General features: G+C 39.7%; 1 protein-coding gene across 1 annotated transcript in view; it reads left to right on the forward strand.

The window, feature by feature from the left end:
• The first annotated feature begins 1,910 nt into the window (after nt 1–1,910).
• LOC110930083 (G-type lectin S-receptor-like serine/threonine-protein kinase At1g11300) overlaps nt 1,911–21,165 on the forward strand; it is a 65,146-nt gene continuing 45,891 nt past the window's right edge. The window contains exons 1-2 of the mRNA XM_035987599.1: nt 1,911–2,038; nt 2,137–3,936. Coding sequence (XP_035843492.1) covers nt 1,978–2,038; nt 2,137–3,936 — 1,861 coding nt within the window. The 5' untranslated portion in view covers nt 1,911–1,977. The remainder of the gene's footprint in view (nt 2,039–2,136; nt 3,937–21,165) is intronic.

Genomic DNA, 21,165 nt, shown 5'->3' on the forward strand with positions numbered 1-21,165 from the left:
ATTTTTGTTCTTCTGGATGATAAAGCAGAGGTATGACCATGCTAAAATAGAAGCATGATCATGTTGGAACAAAGGCATGACCACGTTAAAACCCATTGCGTTTTAGAACCTGCAGTGTAAAGAACATGATCATGCTAAGACAGAGGCATGATCACGTTGGAACTAAGGCATACCCATGTTAAAACTACATTGCTTTTTAGAACCTATGTTAAAACTCCATTGTTTTTTAGAACCTGCAGTGCAAAATATTGATTTTGGGTTTCATTACGTCTTACACCTGGAGTGTAAAGAACATGATCATGCTAAAATAGAAGCATGGTAATGTTCGAACAAAAGCATGGCCATGTTAAAACATTAACATGGCCATGTTAACACTCCATTGCTTTTTAGAACCTACAATGCAAAATATTGATTTTTGGTTTCATTGCGTTTTACAAGAAAAGAACATGATCATCCTAAAATAGAAGCATGGTCATGTTGGAACAAAAGCATGACCATGTTAAAACATAAACATAGCCATGTTAAAACTCCATTGCTTTTTAGAATCTGTAGTGTAAAATCTTGATTTTGGGTTTCATTGCATTTTAGAACTGGAGTGTAAAAGAACATCAAAGAACATGATCATGTTAAAAGGGAAGCATGATCATATTGGAACAAAGACATGACCATGTTAAAACATAAACATTACCATGTTAAAACCAATTACGTTTTAGAACCTGGATGTTGGAACAGAGGCATGACCATGTTAAAACAAAGGCATGGCTATGTTAAAACAGAAGCATGACCATGTTAAAACAAAGGCATGGCCATATTAAAAGAGAAACATCACCATGTGAAACCCATTGTGTTTTAGACCTGGAGTGTACGTTTTCAGAATTTGTGTGCAAAGAACATGATCCTGCTAAAACATAAACATGATCATGTTAGAATAGAGACATGACCATGTTAAAACATAAACACGACCACATGAAACCCGATTGCGTTTTAAAACCTGGGTTATAGTGTGTTGTTCTATCCATTGCGTTTTACGCATCTGGGTTTTCGAAAAAAATTCAAAAGTATAGCATTAGTGTGCTCATTTTAAAGATAAAAAACGTTCGTTTTTATAGTGCAATTTTTATAAAAAGATATTGTTGTATGAAAAAGTTATTAACGTTTTAAAAACGATGGGGAATTGGAGGAGAGAGAAACTATTACTTGGATGGACTAGAATCTCAAACTAACTCACGCGCCTAGGTCATTGATTATTTAACAGGTAGTCAAGATTACTTTTTAGGCTTATTACCAAAATAAACTTTCTAGTTTATCCTGACCCATGTAATGAATATTAAAAATATCACCGCCATCATTTGAAACATATGGATGGGGATGTTTTGAAAAAATACATACATAAGGGGACTGGGGGTGGGAACTTTTGTTCCCGTGATAAAACTCCATAACGCGTGATACAATGAATTAAGCCACCGCCACTCCTCAACTTCAACGCGTGGAATTCAATTTCCGTGATATATTTCACGCGTGATGGAAGGTATGATGTGAGGGGGTGTGAGGGTTTATTGTTGGGTGTTGTGAGTGATGACTGACGACCATTGCCACTAAAAAAGGTTGTGAGTGATGGAAAAATAGCTGATGACATGGCGGAACTTGATTGGGTGTTGTACGTGTTGAGTGAGTGATGAGTGATGACCACCCCCACCCCTAATAACGTGACTTTCATCTTCTGAAAGGGACGCCGTTCTAATGAAATAAATTATAGAAATAATGCAAGAGGATTGGAAAAATTGTCAAAAGCAAGATATCGATAGCCGTTGACTTGGAAAGACTTGGAAAAAGTGAGCATAGAGTAAGCCATTTCAACACTGTTTTGATTTATTATATCAGAACCTTTCAAAGACTATGAGATATATTACAAAAGGTTTGGTTGTAGTATTTCTGATCAAAACTTCTGAAATAAAAAAACAACCCACCAAGATTCAAATGAAACATATACAAACATATTCTGAGCTTTCTTTATTCTTAATTCTCATCTTTTCCAATGGTAAATCATTGTCTTTTTAGTCTGTATCACCAACACACACACTAAACTAAACTATTTTTGTTCTGACTTCTGAATGCAATTTTCATTCACATTTGTAGGAACTTCAGGGGCTACTATTTCGGTTATCAATGACTGTGGCTTCACTGTTTGGCCTGGGATTTCTGGCATCCATGGTAGGCCTGAAATCTCTAGCAGCCCTGCTCTCAATATCACTGGATTCGAGCTCGCACAGGGGAAGAGTCAGACCTTACAAACTCCAGAAGAATGGGACGGCCAAATCTGGGGTAGGACCGGTTGCACCTTCAATGAGTTGGGTCATCTGTCATGTAAAACAGGCGACTGTGGCTCTGGTGAAATGGAGTGCAACGGAAGATCAGCAACCTCGCCTGTAACGCTTGCAGAGTTCAAAGGCACAAGATTTAAAGATTATTATTATGATGTCAGTCTTGTCAATGGCTATAATTTACCAATGACTATGGAGGCCACTGGTGGGTCAGTTAACAGTTTACTTAGTTGCATGAAGACAGGTTGTGTCGATGATTTGAATAAACGTTGCCCAACGGAGCTGATGTTGGAGGGTGGGGGAGGGTGTCAAAGTCCATGCCAGGTATCTGACAAGCTGGAGTATTGCTGCAATTCGCCGTTTTCTTGCAAGCCGACGCCATACAGTCGGTTGTTTAACTCAGCGTGCCCAAGATCCTATAGTGCTGGGTTCTTCCATACTTCCTATTGGTGTGATAGTGCCAATTACACGGTCCGATTTTGTCCCCCTTCTGACACATTTTCAACTATCAAAGTTGGCGGCCAACTCAATTACTACGACCAACTTGTCTCCATCCGCGGGAATTTCACATTAGGATTCTTCGATAGCGATGGTAGTTACTTGGGAATTTGGTACACCAATGATGCTGAAGCCCGAAAAGTATGGGTAGCCAACCCAAACAAACCAATAATATCATCATCAGCAGGCATCATTGCTCTCTCCATCGACCCCAACACCGGAAACTTGATCATCACTTCTGAAGGGACTACTCTGATGAATATTACTGATGTTCAAGCTGGTCCAAACCCAAACGTGACTGCAATACTTGAAGACACAGGTAACTTCCGGCTGATCAACGAAATTGACAAGAGGGTTTTGTGGCAGAGTTTTGATCACCCAACTAACGTGCTTTTACCGGGTATGAAGCTTGGGTTTAATAAGACTACAGGGCAGAACTGGACCCTGACTTCCTGGTTGAGTAAAGAATTCCCTCGTTCGGGAGCATTTACTTTAAGCGTGGAAGTTGACGAAGAAGGATATCACTCATTAATGATTCGTCGACAAGGCCAACCCTACTGGGTGAGTAGTCTAACTTTTCAAAGATCATTTGATGATCTGTTTGCATTAAATCACCCAGGTAGGCAACCTTACTATACGATAACTTCTGTTAACAGCAAGGAAGAAACGTACTTGAGTTATGAGAGTAGTTATCTTGAGTTTCCAATGTGGATTTTGACACCAGAAGGGCGAATTACTGATGATGATAGTTCTGTGTTTTGGACTCCTGAATTTTGTTATGGGGACGATTCAAGTAATGGTTGTGTAGAGTCCAGTTTCCCCCAATGCAGGAATTTGACAGTTGTTACCTATAACTTTGATGAGAGAAATGGAGAGTTTGATCCTCGCACTGCAAGTGCTACTGATAGCAACTCAAGCCTAAGTATCAGTGATTGTTTTGCTAAATGCTGGAATGATTGCAGTTGTGTGGGGTTTAAAAGCCATACCATCAATGGAACCGGCTGTGATTTTTGGAGTGGAAGCAATAGTTTTTTGGTGTACCCGATTGAATCTTCTGGGTCAAATTCAAGATCAAAGTATGTGATCAGTTCCCTGAATCTGGTTAGTTCAAGTACAGGTAAAAATGTTGGATTCCAGTGGTCAATGTTATTATTTTAGGATTTAGCATCTAAAGAAGTCATTTTGCAGGAAAGAAAACCAAAAGAAATATGAAATGGATATGGATATGGACACCCATTGGTGTTTCTATTCCTTCAATTTTTCTCTGTTTTGCACTTCTATGGTATATGAAGAAAAGAAGACGAACACGAGAAGGCATGGAACTATAAGTGACATTAAATCTATCTTTTGATTGCGCGTCATAGTTGCTTCTGTTATTGAGTCATTGATACTGATTGCAGAAAACCAGAGACGGAAAAGAGATGAGTATTTCCTTGAGCTAACAGCTTCAGAAAGCTTCACGGATGTGCATCAACTTGAAAGCAATACCAGGAATGGAAAGGATCTGTTATTGTTTAGCTTTGCCTCCATCATGTCTGCCACTGGTGACTTCGCTGTTGAAAATAAGCTCGGACAAGGTGGTTTTGGACCTGTTTACAAGGTTCTGTTACTTTCTCTGGCAACCCAATGTCATATAATTATTTTCGTTTCTCTGATCTAACGGAAAACGCACAAGTTGATGTTACAATAACAGGGAAAACTAAGCGATGGGCGAGAAGTTGCAATCAAAAGGCTTTCAAGAACATCAGGGCAAGGGCTTGTGGAGTTCAAGAATGAACTAATACTCATAGCCAAGCTCCAGCACACAAATCTTGTTCAGGTTCTTGGGTGTTGCATTCACGAGGAAGAAAAGATGTTAATATATGAGTATATGCCTAACAAAAGCTTGGATTTCTTCCTCTTTGGTATGCATGTTTGTAACATATGTGCATATGACTGTTTTACTGGTTGATTTTCATATAATTAATTGCCTCTTTCTTACTATATCTGCATAAGTACTCAAGAATGCGAGTTATTCACAGAGACCTAAAAGCTAATAACATTCTGTTAGATGAGAATATGAACCCAAAGATTTCTGATTTTGGTATGGCTAGAATGGTCAAGGATAACGAGACTGAGGCAATGACTAACCGGGTTGTAGGAACATAGTAAGTTAGCTCTTTCTGTTACTTCATAATATCAGTTCAATATTTGTTTGTCAGATTTCATTGTATTTGTTTCTTGAAACATAACTAGACCGATTTGCTATGCGTAGTGGTTATATGTCTCCGGAGTATGCAATGGAAGGGACATTCTCCATGAAGTCTGATATCTTCAGCTTTGGAGTCCTAATCCTGGAAATTATCAGTGGCAGAAGAAACAGCAGTTTCATTCATCTTGATCGCACATACAATCTTATTGGATACGTAAGTTTTACTAAACTCACTTTTGACATCTTTTACATAATATAGCACATCTTAAAAAAGCAACAGATTCACAAAAGGGGGAGTGGGTTAAAATTATATTATTTATACCAGTTCACTTAAATAACCCCTAGTATCTGTTGGTCAGAACCCTTACAAACACAAACACGAACACAATGATAAACTATGAACAATCGAATGAATAACTATATTGAATGTGAAAGTATAAGATTCTGATGATTACAAATGAAACGTACAAACTCTATATATACTAAACTAAAAGGTGCGATTGTAGAGACGTGTCTCTTCACGAACGGTTGTGACTCTAGAATATGTGGATGAGATTTAACTTGAATGGTTATGTCTTCTTGTCCAAGAGTCGCGTATCCTTGTTCCTTTCTTTGCAACCGATCGCGAATAGTGTGTCCATGGAGACACATCCTTTCCTTTAGTGAGCGGTTATCATCTTCTGTCTTGACACTTTCAGCCCCTATACTTTGTAACCGCCATATAACTACCTTTAAACTAATACTAATCCAACTCCTTGCACTTGGGATGTGTAAAGATTCAGGATTTCATTCACCCCCTAATCTTGAACATCCTTGAGTTGTTGTAGGTCTTCAACTTGCTTGACTTGCAATAGCATTGGTTCTTCTTCCAACGCAAGATGAACCTGATGTAGTGCGTGGTACGATAAATGAAGATCAAACACGTTGATTCTACGAATACCCGTGTAGTTCTTCCCCAACCCCCAAATTGCAACCCAAAGGGCACAAAATTTGAAGTGAAAATTCAGTTTTCTCAAAATTCAAGTCTGAACTTTTCATTAACTTTAGCAACATATAAATAGAGACTGAAATTCGAAAATGGGCCTAAAACACACTTGGGCCAAAAACTAGAACAAAATAAAAGTCCAAAAAACCCACTAAAAACATAAAACATAAAATAACTCATGGAAATAAGCGTTTTTTGGCCCGGACCCAAACCGCCGTAGGCGTTTGCAGCAAGATGGAGCTCGTTCTCACGGTCGTTTCGCCTGGTCGCACGCCCAAAACGGACCCTTGTAGCCCAAGTTAGAGCCATTTTAGTGAAGCCCCTTTTGTTACACGATCTTGGGCCTCCAAATACAAAATAGCCCGTTCCCCCGTACTTGGGCCCGCATCAGAACCTCTTTGTCCTTTTCTTTTTCTTCATCTTTTCGCTTGCTACACTCGTATGCGAAGTGACCGAATTCACCGCATCCGTAACACTTTAACTCGCTCTTGTCTCTATTTCCTCGATCCATATATCGTCCACGTCCTCTTCCTCCTCTAAACGAACTTCCTCTATGTCCTCTACCATGATTTTGATCGCCACGTCGTTTTCCATGATGCCAATTTCCATAATGACTGTCTGAGCTTGCCATTAACAGATTATTGTTCTCCGGTTCGTTTTGGCTCTTGATGCATTCTTCAAATGGTGTAATCCTACCCACTGTTTCTTCAAACGTCATTTTATCTATTTCTGAATACTGCTCGATGGATGCTATGATTGGTAGAACTTCTTCGGAACAGAGATAAGTAATTTTCTTACAATCTTCTTATCTTTAATGGCGGTACCGAGGCTTTTAAACTTGGATTTTATACCACCCAACTTGCTTGCGAAGCTACTTCTTGTTTCGTTTTCTCCCATCTTTAAGGCTTCTAGTTCGCTTCTCAAAGTTTGCAGACGCGCTTTCTGAACCATATCGGCTCCAAGATATCGAACTTTGATTGCATCCCAAACTTCCTTTGCACTCTCATATTGCGCAACTTGCATTAGAATATCTCCCGGTAACGTTTGGAAGATCATTGCTTTCGTTGTATGCTCCTTTTTCTCATCTACCCCTTCCTTTAAAACAACCGTATCCCAAAGACTATATGCCTTTAAGATCGTTTCCATCAGGATTGCCCACTGAGTGTAATTCGATTCAGTTAACTTTGGGCATTGAAGGGATATATTTCCTTGCTCGCGGATTGACGTTGACGTGCTTTCCTTGTCGTCTCTTCCTGACATACTTCCTTTCTGATTTGCTTTCTTAGACTTTTTCTTTCCTATCTTCCTTGCTTTACTTCAATCTTTCTTCTTGCTTGCATTACACAGGTTTTGTTTGCCACACAGGTCTTGATTTGCCACACAGGTCTTTCTTTCTTGCTATGCCACACAGGTCTTCATTTGCCACACAGGTCTTGTCACCACGAAGGTTCTTGTACCACGAAGGAATTTCTACCACGAAGGTCTTGCACCACGAGGGTTATGTACCACGAAGGATTTTGTACCACACAGGATTTTCGTACCACACAGGATTTCGTACCACACAGGATTTAGTACCACACAGGATTTCGTACCACACGGGATTTTCTCGAATTTCTAACTTGCTATTGGTTTTGAATTTCGTTCCTTTCTAAACCATACTTTATGTTCTTTTGAAAAACATATTTGATCCGAGATTGAATTTCAAGAAAATGGATTCAAACGAACGAAATTTTTATTGAGATCAATCAATTAATCAAATTGCAATTCAAATTTGAAACGAATACAAAACCTAAAAAATAAATTCGAGAGAACCTGGTTATGATGTTCCAATCGGTTTATTCTTTTCCCAGACTTGAAACATGCGCTTGATACCACTGCTGGTCAGAACCCTTACGAACACAAACACAAACACAATGATAAACTATGAACAATCGAATGAATAACTATATTGAATGTGAAAGTATAAGATTCTGATGATTACAAATGAAACATACAAACTCTATATATACTAAACTAAAAGGTGCGATTGTAGAGACGTGTCTCTTCACGAACGGTTGTGACTCTAGAATATGTGGATGAGATTTAACTTGAATGGTTATGTCTTCTTGTCCAAGAGTCACGTCTCCTTGTTCCTTTCTTTGCAACGGATCGCGAATGGGTGTGTCCATGGAGACACATCCTTTCCTTTAGTGAGCGGTTATCATCTTCTGTCTTGACACTTTCAGCCCCTATACTTTGTAACCGCCAAATAACTACCTTTTAACCGCCATATAACTACCTTTAAACTAATACTAATCCAACCGCTTGCACTTGGGATGTGTAAAGATTAAGGATTTCAGTATCTAAATAGTTTGTTATCATGTTAGTATATGGCATTTTAGTCATTTCATTCGAATTTAACTGGAATTAGTCTTAGACCTCAAACTCGTAACAAAAATTAAACCATGAAACCCAACTTTTAAAAGTTAATCCCCATAGGTGTTACGTGGGCCAAACCACAAGGACCATCTGTGTAATTAACGTGACCACTTAACTAGAAAACAATAATAAAATAGTTCAGTCAACTCTAATGATCTAGGCATGGGAGCTATGGCAACAAGAGGATGCATTGGAGTTGGAGGATCCAACATTTGGAAATACTTTTGTTGTACAACAATTCTTGAGGACTCTTCATGTGGCCCTTCTCTGTGTACAAGAAAGTGCAGTGGATAGACCAACAACTTCAGATGTGATCTCCATGCTTCTCAACGACACCATATCGTTACCTGCTCCAAAAAGACCAGCATTCTTTAATGGAAGAGTCGAGTCAAATTCAACTCCAGAAGAAAGCAAACCGAACCATTACTCTGTGAACGGTATGACCATCACTGTTATGGAGGGTCGATGGTAGCTAGCTGCTTTTCTTAATTATGTTTATAATTCTTTGTTTGTGTAATATTGGCTGGTACATACTCTCATGCATGTATGTAACTCCATTGTGATTGTTGATTCTGATATTCCTATAATAAGCCTTTGTGACTTGTTAAAGATATGTTTGTATTTACGACCCAACTTTCCAGTAGTCGGGCCCTGATGGCGCTGATGTGACAGTTTAATGTATATTGTATACTTCTAATATTCAATATGTTGATAATGGAAGAACCGTAACAGTTTTTTAAAGTATGGATGGGGATATTTTTGTAAAAAGCATCATTGCATGACCTTGACTTCCATTATCTCAATGGGACCTTTTTCTAGAATCCATACTCAAAATTAATTAATAAGGCAAGAGGATTAAATAGTATTCATCTTGGCAAAGAACCGCTAGCTGTTGACTTAGAAAAGGTAAGCATAGAGTCATACATTCACTCTGTGACATGATTTATTCTTTCAAATACTGGATATATTGCAAAAGGTTTGGTTGTACTATTTCTGATCAAAGATACTATACTTCTGAAATAGCAAAGGCTGGATTTATTCACACACCCGGCTTGGCTATTTGGACACTTTTGGTGCTCTAGACGTTTCGTCTAGGCCTATACGGGGGCATCTAGGCACTGAAATCAAGGAGCTCTGAGTGGGATGTCGGGCACAAAGTTTAAGGGGTCTAGACGCCTCGTCTAGGCCTAGACGAGGCATCTAGAAGGTTGGTGTTTTTTTGAGTTGAAAAATGGGTGTTTTGGTGGGGTAATTTGATTGTTTTTGGAGGGTGCTGTTTTTTTGAGTGAAAAAATGTGTGTTTTTGAAGAAAAGTTTTATTTTTTTGTATAAATATATTTTACCGTTTTCAAGATTGGCCCTTTAAATATATTCGATCGTTTAAATATTACATTGTTTTTAACATTTCACTTTTTCAAATATTACCCTACCATTAAAATATCCGGTTGGCAGTTCCGCACCACAACCATGGTCAAATGTGTTTTAACGGAATTCTACATCAAATAAAAAAAACACCTAGAGTATGTAAATGAAAAGTTTCATCAAGATTTACCTACGCAAATTGGGTTCTGATCTGAAAATCATCTTCACTTAGTCAACAATTTTGTGTTGATCTGAAAATCATCTTTAATGAGTCGACATTCTTTGGGTGGAATTGGCACTCTCGGGTATACGGTATATACCCCTATGAGTAATGTAAAAAAAATGACTCCACAATAGCATTTGAATAAGGAAATAGAAGCCTGACATGTTTTCCAAGTTGACGAGGTTGATATAATTAACGTACTAGATTTCACTTTATTACATAAAAAGATCGGGTTTAGCATTTGTGCAACACGCTCATTGGCATTGGAGGGGAAGTGAAGATTTGGGTTTGAGGCCATAGGTCTCAAGTTCGAATCCGATCCCCATTGGGTCCGTAGTGGGCCTTCGGCGGCGGGTTTCCCCGGAACCAGTGATGGTGGGCTTGGGCTACCCAATGTTGTCTGGTGTCGCGGGCGTATGGGGTCGCCTTTTGCCATTGGGTTACCCCGGATAGCCGGACATTTATTTCGTTGGCTGTCTAAAAAAAGTATTCATGCAACACATTTTTTTCTTAATAATAGGAACAGATGATACACTAACAACAAGAGCAAATGAGATATTACCCCTATTGAATACTTGTTTGAGTATACGTTACGAGGATAGGTGAGAGGTGGCACTCATGTTCATGTACCGACTAACATCTTTGTGGTCTTGCGAAGAGAGAGTATTACAAGTTTGAGGGATGGTAGTTGCATGATCAACTGAAGTGATATGCAACTTATGCAGAGTTGGTGAACTCATATTCGGACCAACTAGATACAGGGTAAGTAGGATAGAAAATGGCAATTTTTGTTTTGTTTGGAGTCACGGGCCATAAGCAATGAACAAAAACGTCTCAAAAGGGCCAGTGGTTAAACAATACGCGTAGGCGGTTTCCCAGCTCTAGTCGGGTCGCAATTTCATTGAGCTTGGACATCGTATTTCAAGAACTTTCCCCAGTTTTTTAACAACTTTTTATTAAGTTCTCAATGTAAAAATGCGTAATCACTGAATGTTGCCCCCGATGGATCTTTGATCTCTAGACAATCGAATAACTTGAATATATATAAACTGAGAATTTGAATACAATACAATGGATTGTTACCAACGAATTACAAATGAAACTATCTATCCCTATTTATACTAATCTAATGGGTACGAGTGTAGAGACATGTCCCTTCGTGAACGGGTGTGTCTCTTGGATTGTGTGGATGAGAATGAACTTGAAAGGTTGTGTCCGTTGATCCAAAAGTTGCGTCCCCCTTTGTCTTCCTTGTGACCGATCGAACAGACATGTCTCTTAGGAGATATGTCTTTTCCTTTAGTGAAGCGGTTATAATCTTTCAGTTTTACACCTTCAGTCCCTGAACTTTGTAACCACCATATAACTACCTTTTAACCGCCATATAACTACCTTTTAAGGATGTGTAGAGATTAAGGATTTCATTCACCCCCCTAATCTTGAACATCCTTGAGTTGTTGCAGATCTTGAACTCCGAGTGGTTTTATCTTCTCGAATCTCCTCTGTATTCAACACTTCACATGGAATCTTCTTATTCACCAATCCTTGCTCCTCACGAACCTTGTTTCACTGGAACTCGCTTCACACGAACTTGCTTCACACTTGTCTTGACCGCACTTGATTTGTATCACCCGAACCTTTTCTTGTGTAGTTGTCTCAACACGAACTCCACCGGTCTTGATTAACTTGCCCACCATCATATCACATGATCGGAACCCATTTCTCATAGATTTTGATAAACTGACTCACTCAGATCTCTCTTGTGATTGTATCACACAACAATTTTTTTTCTTCTGACCCAGTCACAGGATACGCGTGTCTTCTTCTTGATATATCACAGATTAAATATCCTCTTCACGGTTGTCTCTCACAACTTCTTCATCATTGATTTCTTCCCTCACGGATTCTTCACTTTTTCCTTATTAAGTCACTAACTGTTTTATTGAACCTTTCACAGGTTATCCCCGCATCACACGATTCTTCTTTCCTTCGACTCCTCACAAATTGACTACACTTTTCAACACAGGTCCGAATCACACAAACCTTTTTTTTGATGTTTCACCAGTCGTATTTAGTGTTTCAATAACTTCAACTTTTTCTGCATTCAATGTTTCCAATTTTGCATTCACTATATGTATTTTCCAACATTCACTACTTCATTTTCCTCTACATTCGCTGCATTTTATCTGCACTCACTGCAACAATTTCTCTTCTTGTTTCCTGCATTCACCTCATCATTTTCTCTTTTCTGCATTCGCTGCATCACCGTGTTTCTTTGCATTCACTGCATCTACAATTGTCTATTCCGCATAGCACTTTGTTTCTGATTGAAAGAAAAAACTTCGAGCCTTCACTTGGTAATTCTAGATTCTTGAATCACTCAAATGATTCCGTCTTTACTCGCTTCTTCTTCACGATCGACTCACTCGATTTTCTTTTTTCCAATTGATTCGCTCAATTTTCTTTTCTATACTATGAATTTGGCCTTCAAGCCTTCACCCGCGAATAAAACTAATCGCGTATAACTACCGAATTAAATTCTGATTCTTCCTGGCACTCCAAACAAAACAATGCAACCCTGTTCTGCGCTCCTTTACTCGGTTTGATACACTCACGAACCCTAGTCTGATTGCTAACTTAGAATTCTCACAACCCTTACTTCTTGTTTCTAAATTTCTTGGCCACCAATACGAATCACTGAATCACTGTACCGGTAAATTCAATTTCCTTGAATTCAACAAACTCTCAAATCTTTAACCCGCGTATAACCCGAAACGGGTAATAATCAAAACAATCTAATTCGCATTAAACCCCGGAATCAAAACCCTAGATTCCTAACCCCTGGTTCGACCCTGAATCGAAAATAAAAACTAACTTGCGAATTGAGAGAATAATAAAACCTGATCGCGAATTCCCTGCGATGCCTAGAGCCTGATGCAGTGATACCAATTGTTGGCCCCAATGGATCTTTGATCTCTAGAAAATCGAATAACTTGAATATATATAAACTGAGAATTTGAATACAATACAATAGATTGTTACCAACGAATTACAAATGAAAATATCTATCCCTATTTATACTAATCTAACGGGTACGAGTGTAGAGACATGTCCCTTCGTGAACGGGTGTGTCTCTTGGATTGTGTGGATGAGAATGAACTTGAAAGGTTGTGTCCCTTGATCCAAAAGTTGCGTCCCCCTTTGTCTTTCTTGTGACCGATCGAACAGGCATGTCTCTTAGGAGACATTTCTTTTCCTTTAGTGAAGCGGTTATAATCTTTCAGTTTTACACCTTCAGTCCCTGAACTTTGTAACCGCCATATAACTACCTTTTAACCGCCATATAACTACCTTTTAAGGATGTGTAGAGATTAAGGATTTCACTGAATGTATTAATTTACGCGTTTATTTATTTTGAATTTTAAGATTTGGCAATACCTGTCAACCTTAAAATTGGCAATACTTGTCAACTTTAAAATTTACTTACAAAAGAGAGTTTGATGCATACTTTTGAAAAAGTATTATTGCAAGACCTTGACTTCCATTTTCTGAATGGGACCTTTCACTAGAAATCTATATGTAAAAGAACCGCTAGTCGTTGACTTGGAAAAAGTGAGCTTAGAGTCAGTCATACATTCAACACTATTTTGATTTGTTGTATCCAAACCATTCAAAGACTTGGATATATTACAAAAAGGTTAGATTGTAGTATTCCTGATCAAAGATACTTCACTTCTGAAATACAAAATCTGTAACCAACAACATTCAAATGAGTCATAAACAAACATGTGTTTTGAGCTTTCTTTTCTTCTTCGTTCTCATCTTATCCTGTGGTAAAGAACTGTCTTTTGAAGTTGGTATTACTAACACATACAAGCACACGTTAGTAAGTTATGATTTTTATTCTGAATGCAATTTTCTTTCATATTTGTAGGAGCTTCAGGGGCTACTATTTCGGTTATCAATGATTGTGGCTTCACTGTTTGGCCTGGAATCTCTGGCAGCCCTGTTCTCCATATCACCGGATTCGAGCTCGCCAAGGGGAAGAGTCAGACCTTACAAATTCCTGAAGTATGGCATGGTCAAATCTGGGGTAGGACCGGTTGCACCTTCAATGCGTCAGGTCATCTGTCATGTAAAACAGGCGACTGTGGCTCCGGTGAAATGGGGTGCAACGGAAGAGCAGCAACCCTACCTGTTACACTTGCGGAGTTTGAAGCCACAGGGTTCAAAGGTTATTATTATAATATCAGTCTTATCAATGGCTATAATTTACCAATGACTATGGAGGCTGGTGGGTCAAGTTTAAAGGTACTTAATTGCACGATAACAGGCTGCAGTGATGGTTTGAACCAGCTCTATTGCACAAAAACAGGCTGCGTTGATGATTTGAACCAACGCTGCCCGATAGAGCTGCAGTTGGAGAGTGGAGGAGGGTGTAAGAGTGCATGTCAGACCTTTGGCACGCAGGAGTATTGTTGCGACAACTCTTTAACATTAGGGATGTGCGAGCCGACAGCATCCACTCAGTTCTTTAGATCAGCGTGCCCAAGATCTTCTTATGTAACCGGGTTTATAAGTGGTGTCAGATTTTGTGATGATGTGAATTACACTGTCAGATTTTGTCCCTCTGTTGACACATTTTCAACGATCAAACTTGGCGGCCAACTCAACTACTATGACCGGCTTGTCTCCATCCGGGGAAATTTCACGCTAGGATTCTTCAATAGCAATGGTTTTTACTTGGGAATTTGGTACAGCGATGACGCCGAAGCCCGAAAAGTATGGGTCGCCAATCCTAACAAGCCAATCAAATCCATATCAGCAGGCATCATGAGCCTCTCCATCGACCCCAAAACAGGAAACTTGATCATCACTACTGGAGGGACGACTCTGATGAATATTACTGATGTTCAAGCAGGTCCAAACCCAAACGTGACTGCAACACTTGAAGACACAGGTAACTTCCAACTGATTAACGAAATCGACAAGAGGGTTTTGTGGCAGAGTTTTGATCACCCAACGGACGTGCTTTTACCGGGTATGAAGCTTGGTTTTAACATGAAAACAGGGCAGAACTGGACCCTGGCTTCTTGGCTGACTAAAGAAGTCCCTCCTCCTGGTGCTTTTACTTTGAGCGTCGAACCTAATTATAAAGGAGTTCGGACACTAATGATTCGTCGACGAGGCCAACCCTACTGGACGAGAAGTCTATCCAATCACATATCATTTGAAGATCTGTTTGCATTAGATCACCGAGGTAGACAACCTTATTATAATCTAACATCTGTTTACAACGCAGAAGGATGGTACTTGAGCAATGAAAGTAGTTATCTTGAGTTTCCAATGTGGATTTTGACACCAGAAGCGCGAATTACTGATGATGATAGTTCTGTGTTTTGGACTCCTGAATTTTGTTATGGGGACGATTCAAGTAATGGTTGTGTAGAGTCCAGTTTCCCCCAATGCAGGAATTTGACAGTTGTTACCTATAACTTTGATGAGAAAAATGGAGAGTTTGATCCTTGCACTGCAAGTGCTACTGATAGCAACTCAAGCCTAAGTATCAGTGATTGTTTTGCTAAATGCTGGAATGATTGCAGTTGTGTGGGGTTTGAAAAGCCATACCGTCAATGGAACCGGCTGTCATTTTTGGAGTGGAAGCAATAGTTTTTTGGTGTACCCGATTGAATCTTCTGGGTCAAATTCAAGATCAAAGTATGTGATCAGTTCCCTTAATCAGGTTAGTTCAAGTACAGGTAAAAATGTTGCAGGAAATAAAACCAAAAGAAATATGAAATGGATATGGATATGGACACCCATTGGTGTTTCTATTCCTTTGATTTTTCTCTGTTTTGCACTTCTATGGTATATGAAGAAAAGAAGACGAACACGAGGGCATGGAACTATAAGTGACGTTAAATCTATCTGTAAGGCCTCCTAATCCAAGATCTCACTCAGCTAAAGCAACCAACAGGTGTGCGGAATCCACCTGATGATCAACCACTGTAGATGAAACACAAGAATGCAAGGATTTGAGAGAGAAATCAAGAATACACTGAGTATTCTTGATGAAGATGAATGACGTCACTCACACAAAGCAGCCGCCAGACAAAACACAATGATTAGGGCACATGTAGGTCCCTCTCGGAGGATCGAGAATAAACCTAAACCTTGTTATACTAACCCACTAGCGAGTGCGGAATCCAAGCTAGCAAGCAAACCGGGATGAAGCAAGTATCAACACAAACACACAAGGGTTCACCGATTAACACAACTTGTATTAATGCAAATGAAGGTTTCGGTTACAAGCACAATGTTTACAAATCTAACTTGCAAACTCTCAAAGTGTGTGTGTGTTTTCTGGACAGAATGCTCTCAAGCTCTCTCGAAAGTCTCTGAGTGAATCTGTCTAAGTGTCTATCTAACACATACACTGCATGGGTATTTATACCCAGCCCGTGATGTCCAGTCCGAAGGATCCGATAGATGGTCCGAAGGATCATCTATCGATGACAAGTCACTCGAAAGATCAGCAGGGACCTCGAAAGATCACCTTTCGAGGTCTAATCATTCGAAGCATATCTTTCGATGAGATCGAAGGATCCACATCATCCTTCGATCTCTTATCCTTCGAGACAGAACATCTTTCAACATTTACCAACTGTTGTCCAAGTCAAACCGGAGGATGGTTGACTTGGTCAACTTACAAGACCGACAAGGACATCGTTTACATCGTGACCGAATACAGACAAAGTACAGACACAAGTGCACCAACAAACTCCCCCTTGGCTGTAGCTTTGTCTTTATCTTCTATAGTTGTAGACTCGTCTCGAACTTCGATGGTCTTTGGTCTTCGAGTTCCCAAAACTCTGATATCCTTTCAAGTCTTCAAAGTCGGAGGATCTTCAAAGTCTTCACGTCTTGAAAGCAGAGAGTGTATCAACAAACTACCCGTATCGTGTAGGAAGTGTGTTGACAAACTCCCCCTTAACATAAGCTCCCCCTTGAGTTATGCTCGTGAATAACTTGATCTTTATGAAGTGAGATCCTTGTGGTGTTGATGATGGCCAGCGGCAACTCGATCATCTTCATCTTTTGAGCGCCTTCTCGTCGTGTCTTCATTCCAAAGCTTGTCATCGACCATGTTCTCCTAGCCTTTAGAATCTGCACATGCAAGAAATCTAAGCGCGTAATGAGAACAACTGCTTGGAATAGTATAAACAGATGACACACGAATGACCATGTCATAATCAAACACCGTCCGACAGTTTGAAAGTTTTCCAGATTTATCAATTTCAATTTCTAACTTTCAAAACATGCAAATTTCGACCGTTTATGAAGATTTTAGTCAATTCGGTTTTCGTTCAGGTTTCAGGCAACGAAGACTCGAGCTCCAACATCGTACGATCGAAAATAAAATAGAAGTAAAATCTTTTTGGCTTTTATAAAGTTTATATTAAAACACGCCTAAAATCTTTTTGGTATTTTTGAAATTAAAGGACAACAATTTAAAATCCTTTGAGTGTTATCAAACGACATCACCGCTAATGTCGTGCTGATATGCACCAAACGACGAAACTGTTTAAAAGAAAACAATAAAAGTTAAGCAGTAAATAAATATATACAGACAATCTTTTTGCGAGTTTCGAGGGTAAGAGAATCATATCAGTGTACGGTCATGCCAAAACACTCTTGTTGTTCAGTTAGTTAACATTAAGATAAGCATCCTATAACAATTATCGGTATTGTTGTCCACTTAAGCTCAACTTATCAGATGTAATCATGGCGAGGGGATACGTTAAGGTATGATTTATACTTACCGACCGGTGTTTATCCACATCACGACACATTCCCGTATCAAGGTATGCACGAGTGTTCATCTTACCGGTGAGTATACCGATTATCATCTGTTTGACCGTATAAGCTGTGAGATACTCACTTATTTAGATTTGAAAACAAGCCCTATGTGATATAATCACTTATTGATGAGGAACTTGATTTTCGTATGCATGAAGGCACAGGTGCAAGTCCGTGAACAGGTCAGTACTTCCGTACAGCAGAGAGACGAACTTGACACCCGGATAGATGTGATATTTTTATCACTTATTTGTTTGGACATGTGATTGTTTATCACTTATTGAGGTCGAATGCAGTATGTAATATGTACACGTATGTATAGTATCATGGAAGATCTAGACTTGCGTCCCCGTTATTTTTCGGTAAAGGATACAACCATGATACCCAGATGATAAGCAGCATAAAGACCGAATATCTCAGAACCTCGACAATCTATCAAACGAAATTTCGGTACTAAGACCATATGCCAATGAATGGTTCCCACCTGATCTTCAGTCGATTAAGATTTATATCACCCTACACACTTTAAAATGATTGTGAGCCTACCGATACATCTTATATAGAGCTGCTTATCGTTTTTCATTTAAGGTTTAAAGAGGTTTGGATAGACCACTGATGTACTATCATTTTCTCTTTTGCTCGCCAGGAAACTCATTTTTGTTTTTTCTATTGTTTTTGTGTTTTTGAAATTTTTCGATGTTTTTGGATTTTCAGATTTTTTTGGATTTACTCCCCCTAAAATCAATAAACTAAGAGAAATTTAAAAACACACAAAGATATTTACAAAAATGATTTTCCGATGTTGGTCTTACTCTTGCTTAACCTTAATGCCGTTTACCAATAATAAGAAGTCAAATCTAGATTTGTCAAAAGCTTTGGTAAATAAGTCGGCACGTTGGTCATCGGTGTGGACCTTAACAACATCGATTAGCCTTTTCTCAAAGCAATCACGTATGAAGTGATATTTGATTTCGATGTGTTTGGTCTTTGAATGCTGCACAGGATTTTTAGTGATATCTAAAGCAGCAGAATTATCAACGTAAATAGGAGTAGTTAGGAATTCAAAACCGTAGTCCCGCAATTGTTGTTGGATCCAAAGAACTTGGGAGCAACAACTTGAGGCAGCAATGTATTCAGCTTCGCATGTTGATGTAGCTACACACGTCTGCTTCTTGCACTGCCATGTGACTAGGCGATTTCCTAAAAACTGACATCCAGCCGTTGTGGATTTCCCGTCGATTTTGCATCCGCCAAAATCAGAATCACTGAAAGCGACCAAGTCAAAGTTATTATCCCTAGGATACCACAGACCGGTGTCGGGGTAAGCCTTCAAATAACGAAAAATCCTTTTGACAGCTGCAAGATGTGAGGCCTTCGGGTTAACTTGATATCTGGCAAGCAAGCACGTTGGGTACATTATATCTGGCCTTGATGCTGTGAGGTACATAAGGGATCCGATCATCGCGCGATAGTATGAAGGGCTAACAGGTTCACCCTTCAAGTCAGGAGTAATTCCATGATTAGTTGGCAATGGGGTACCAATGGGCGTTGCATCGGACATCTGGAACCGGCTCAAGATGTCACCAACATATTTAGTCTGATGGATGAATATCCCAGACTCCGTTTGTTGCACTTGTAGGCCTAAGAAGAAAATCATTTCCCCCATAGCACTCATCTCGAACTTATCCTGCATGATGCGCTCGAAATTCCTACACAAAACATCATTAGTAGAACCAAAAATAATATCATCAACATATACCTGTACCAGAAGAAGATCTCCATCTTGTTCTTTGACGAAGAGAGTACAATCGATAAGACCTCTTCGAAAACCGTTCTCCAGCAGATATGTAGATAAGGTTGCATACCAAGCTCGTGGCGCTTGATGAAGACCATAGAGAGCTTTGTTGAGCAACCAAACCCGATCAGGATGGACAGGATCTTCAAAACCTGGAGGTTGTTCGACATATACCTCTTCTTCAACCACACCATGTAGAAATGCACTCTTCACGTCCATCTGATAAACCTTGAATCCTTTGAATGAGGCATAAGCCAGAAAGATCCGAATAGCTTCCAGACGTGCAACTGGTGCATAGACTTCGTTGTAGTCGATCCCTTCTATCTGACGAAAACCTTGAACGACTAAACGAGCTTTGTTTCGAATAACCACTCCACGGTCGTCTTTCTTGCATTTGAAGACCCATCGAGTGCCAATCTTCTTGTAGTTCTCAGGCTTTTCAACAAGCTTCCAAACACCAAGCTTGTGAAATTGCTGTAATTCTTCCTGCATGGCTTCAACCCAAGCACTGTCTTTCAATGCTTCTTTCCACGACTTTGGTTCTTCTTGTGACACGTAACACGCGAAGGACCAGTCATTTTGTTGACCAGATTCTCTTATGGCTGAATACAAACCAGCATTCCGGTTGTTTCTCAGCTGATTACGCGTCTGCACACCGCGATGGACATCTCCTATTATGTTCTGCTGGGGATGGGTATCATGAATTCTCATTTCAGGATTATCTGGCACACGAGCATTGATACCCAAATTATTCAGATTAAGATCAACAACCAGCTCCACACCAGGAATGTGGGTAGAGGTGGATGCATTCCCTTCAGCAATATCTATATTCTGCGTATGAGGTGTATCACCAGAGGCACCTTGAACAGGAGCAGCTGGAGCTGAAGATCCTTCGGCTGCATCATGATATTCATCATCTTCAGAAGAGTCATTATAATCAGCAGCATCTTCATAAACCTCATTTTGAACCATATTGTTGACTGACGAAGAAGCTTAAGGGTCAACAACAATAGGTCTAACCAATGGCGAGACAGCAGCGTTGTCACTTTCCAACAACATCCGAGCCGCTGCTGATTCTTCGTCAAAGGTTGGCAGATTGAAGGAGTCAAATAGCCCATCATAATCGAACATCCACGGATCACCCGGAGCCCTAACAGGACTCGTGTACCTTTGAACCCTAACTTCGCTCCATAGCTCAATCTTTTTGGTAGCTAGATTCCAAACACGAAAATTCGGAGTGGCATATCCAAGGAAGAAACCCTCGATAGCTCTTGCACCAAACTTTCCATCCGGCTCAATCATAGTACATGGAGCACCAAACGGTTCAAGGTAAGAAAGATCCGGTTTCCTTTTCTGAAGGAGTTCGAAGCAAGTCTTGCCATGTCTCTTTACTGTAAGAACTCTGTTCAACGTGTAGCATGCAGCCGATACAGCCTCCCCCCAGAATTGAATAGGGAGTTCCGACTCTACTAACATTGTTCTTGCAGTTTCAATAATCATTCGATTCTTCCT

Source organism: Helianthus annuus, chromosome 3 (assembly GCF_002127325.2).
Source record: "Helianthus annuus cultivar XRQ/B chromosome 3, HanXRQr2.0-SUNRISE, whole genome shotgun sequence".
Classification (NCBI taxonomy): Eukaryota; Viridiplantae; Streptophyta; class Magnoliopsida; order Asterales; family Asteraceae; genus Helianthus; species Helianthus annuus.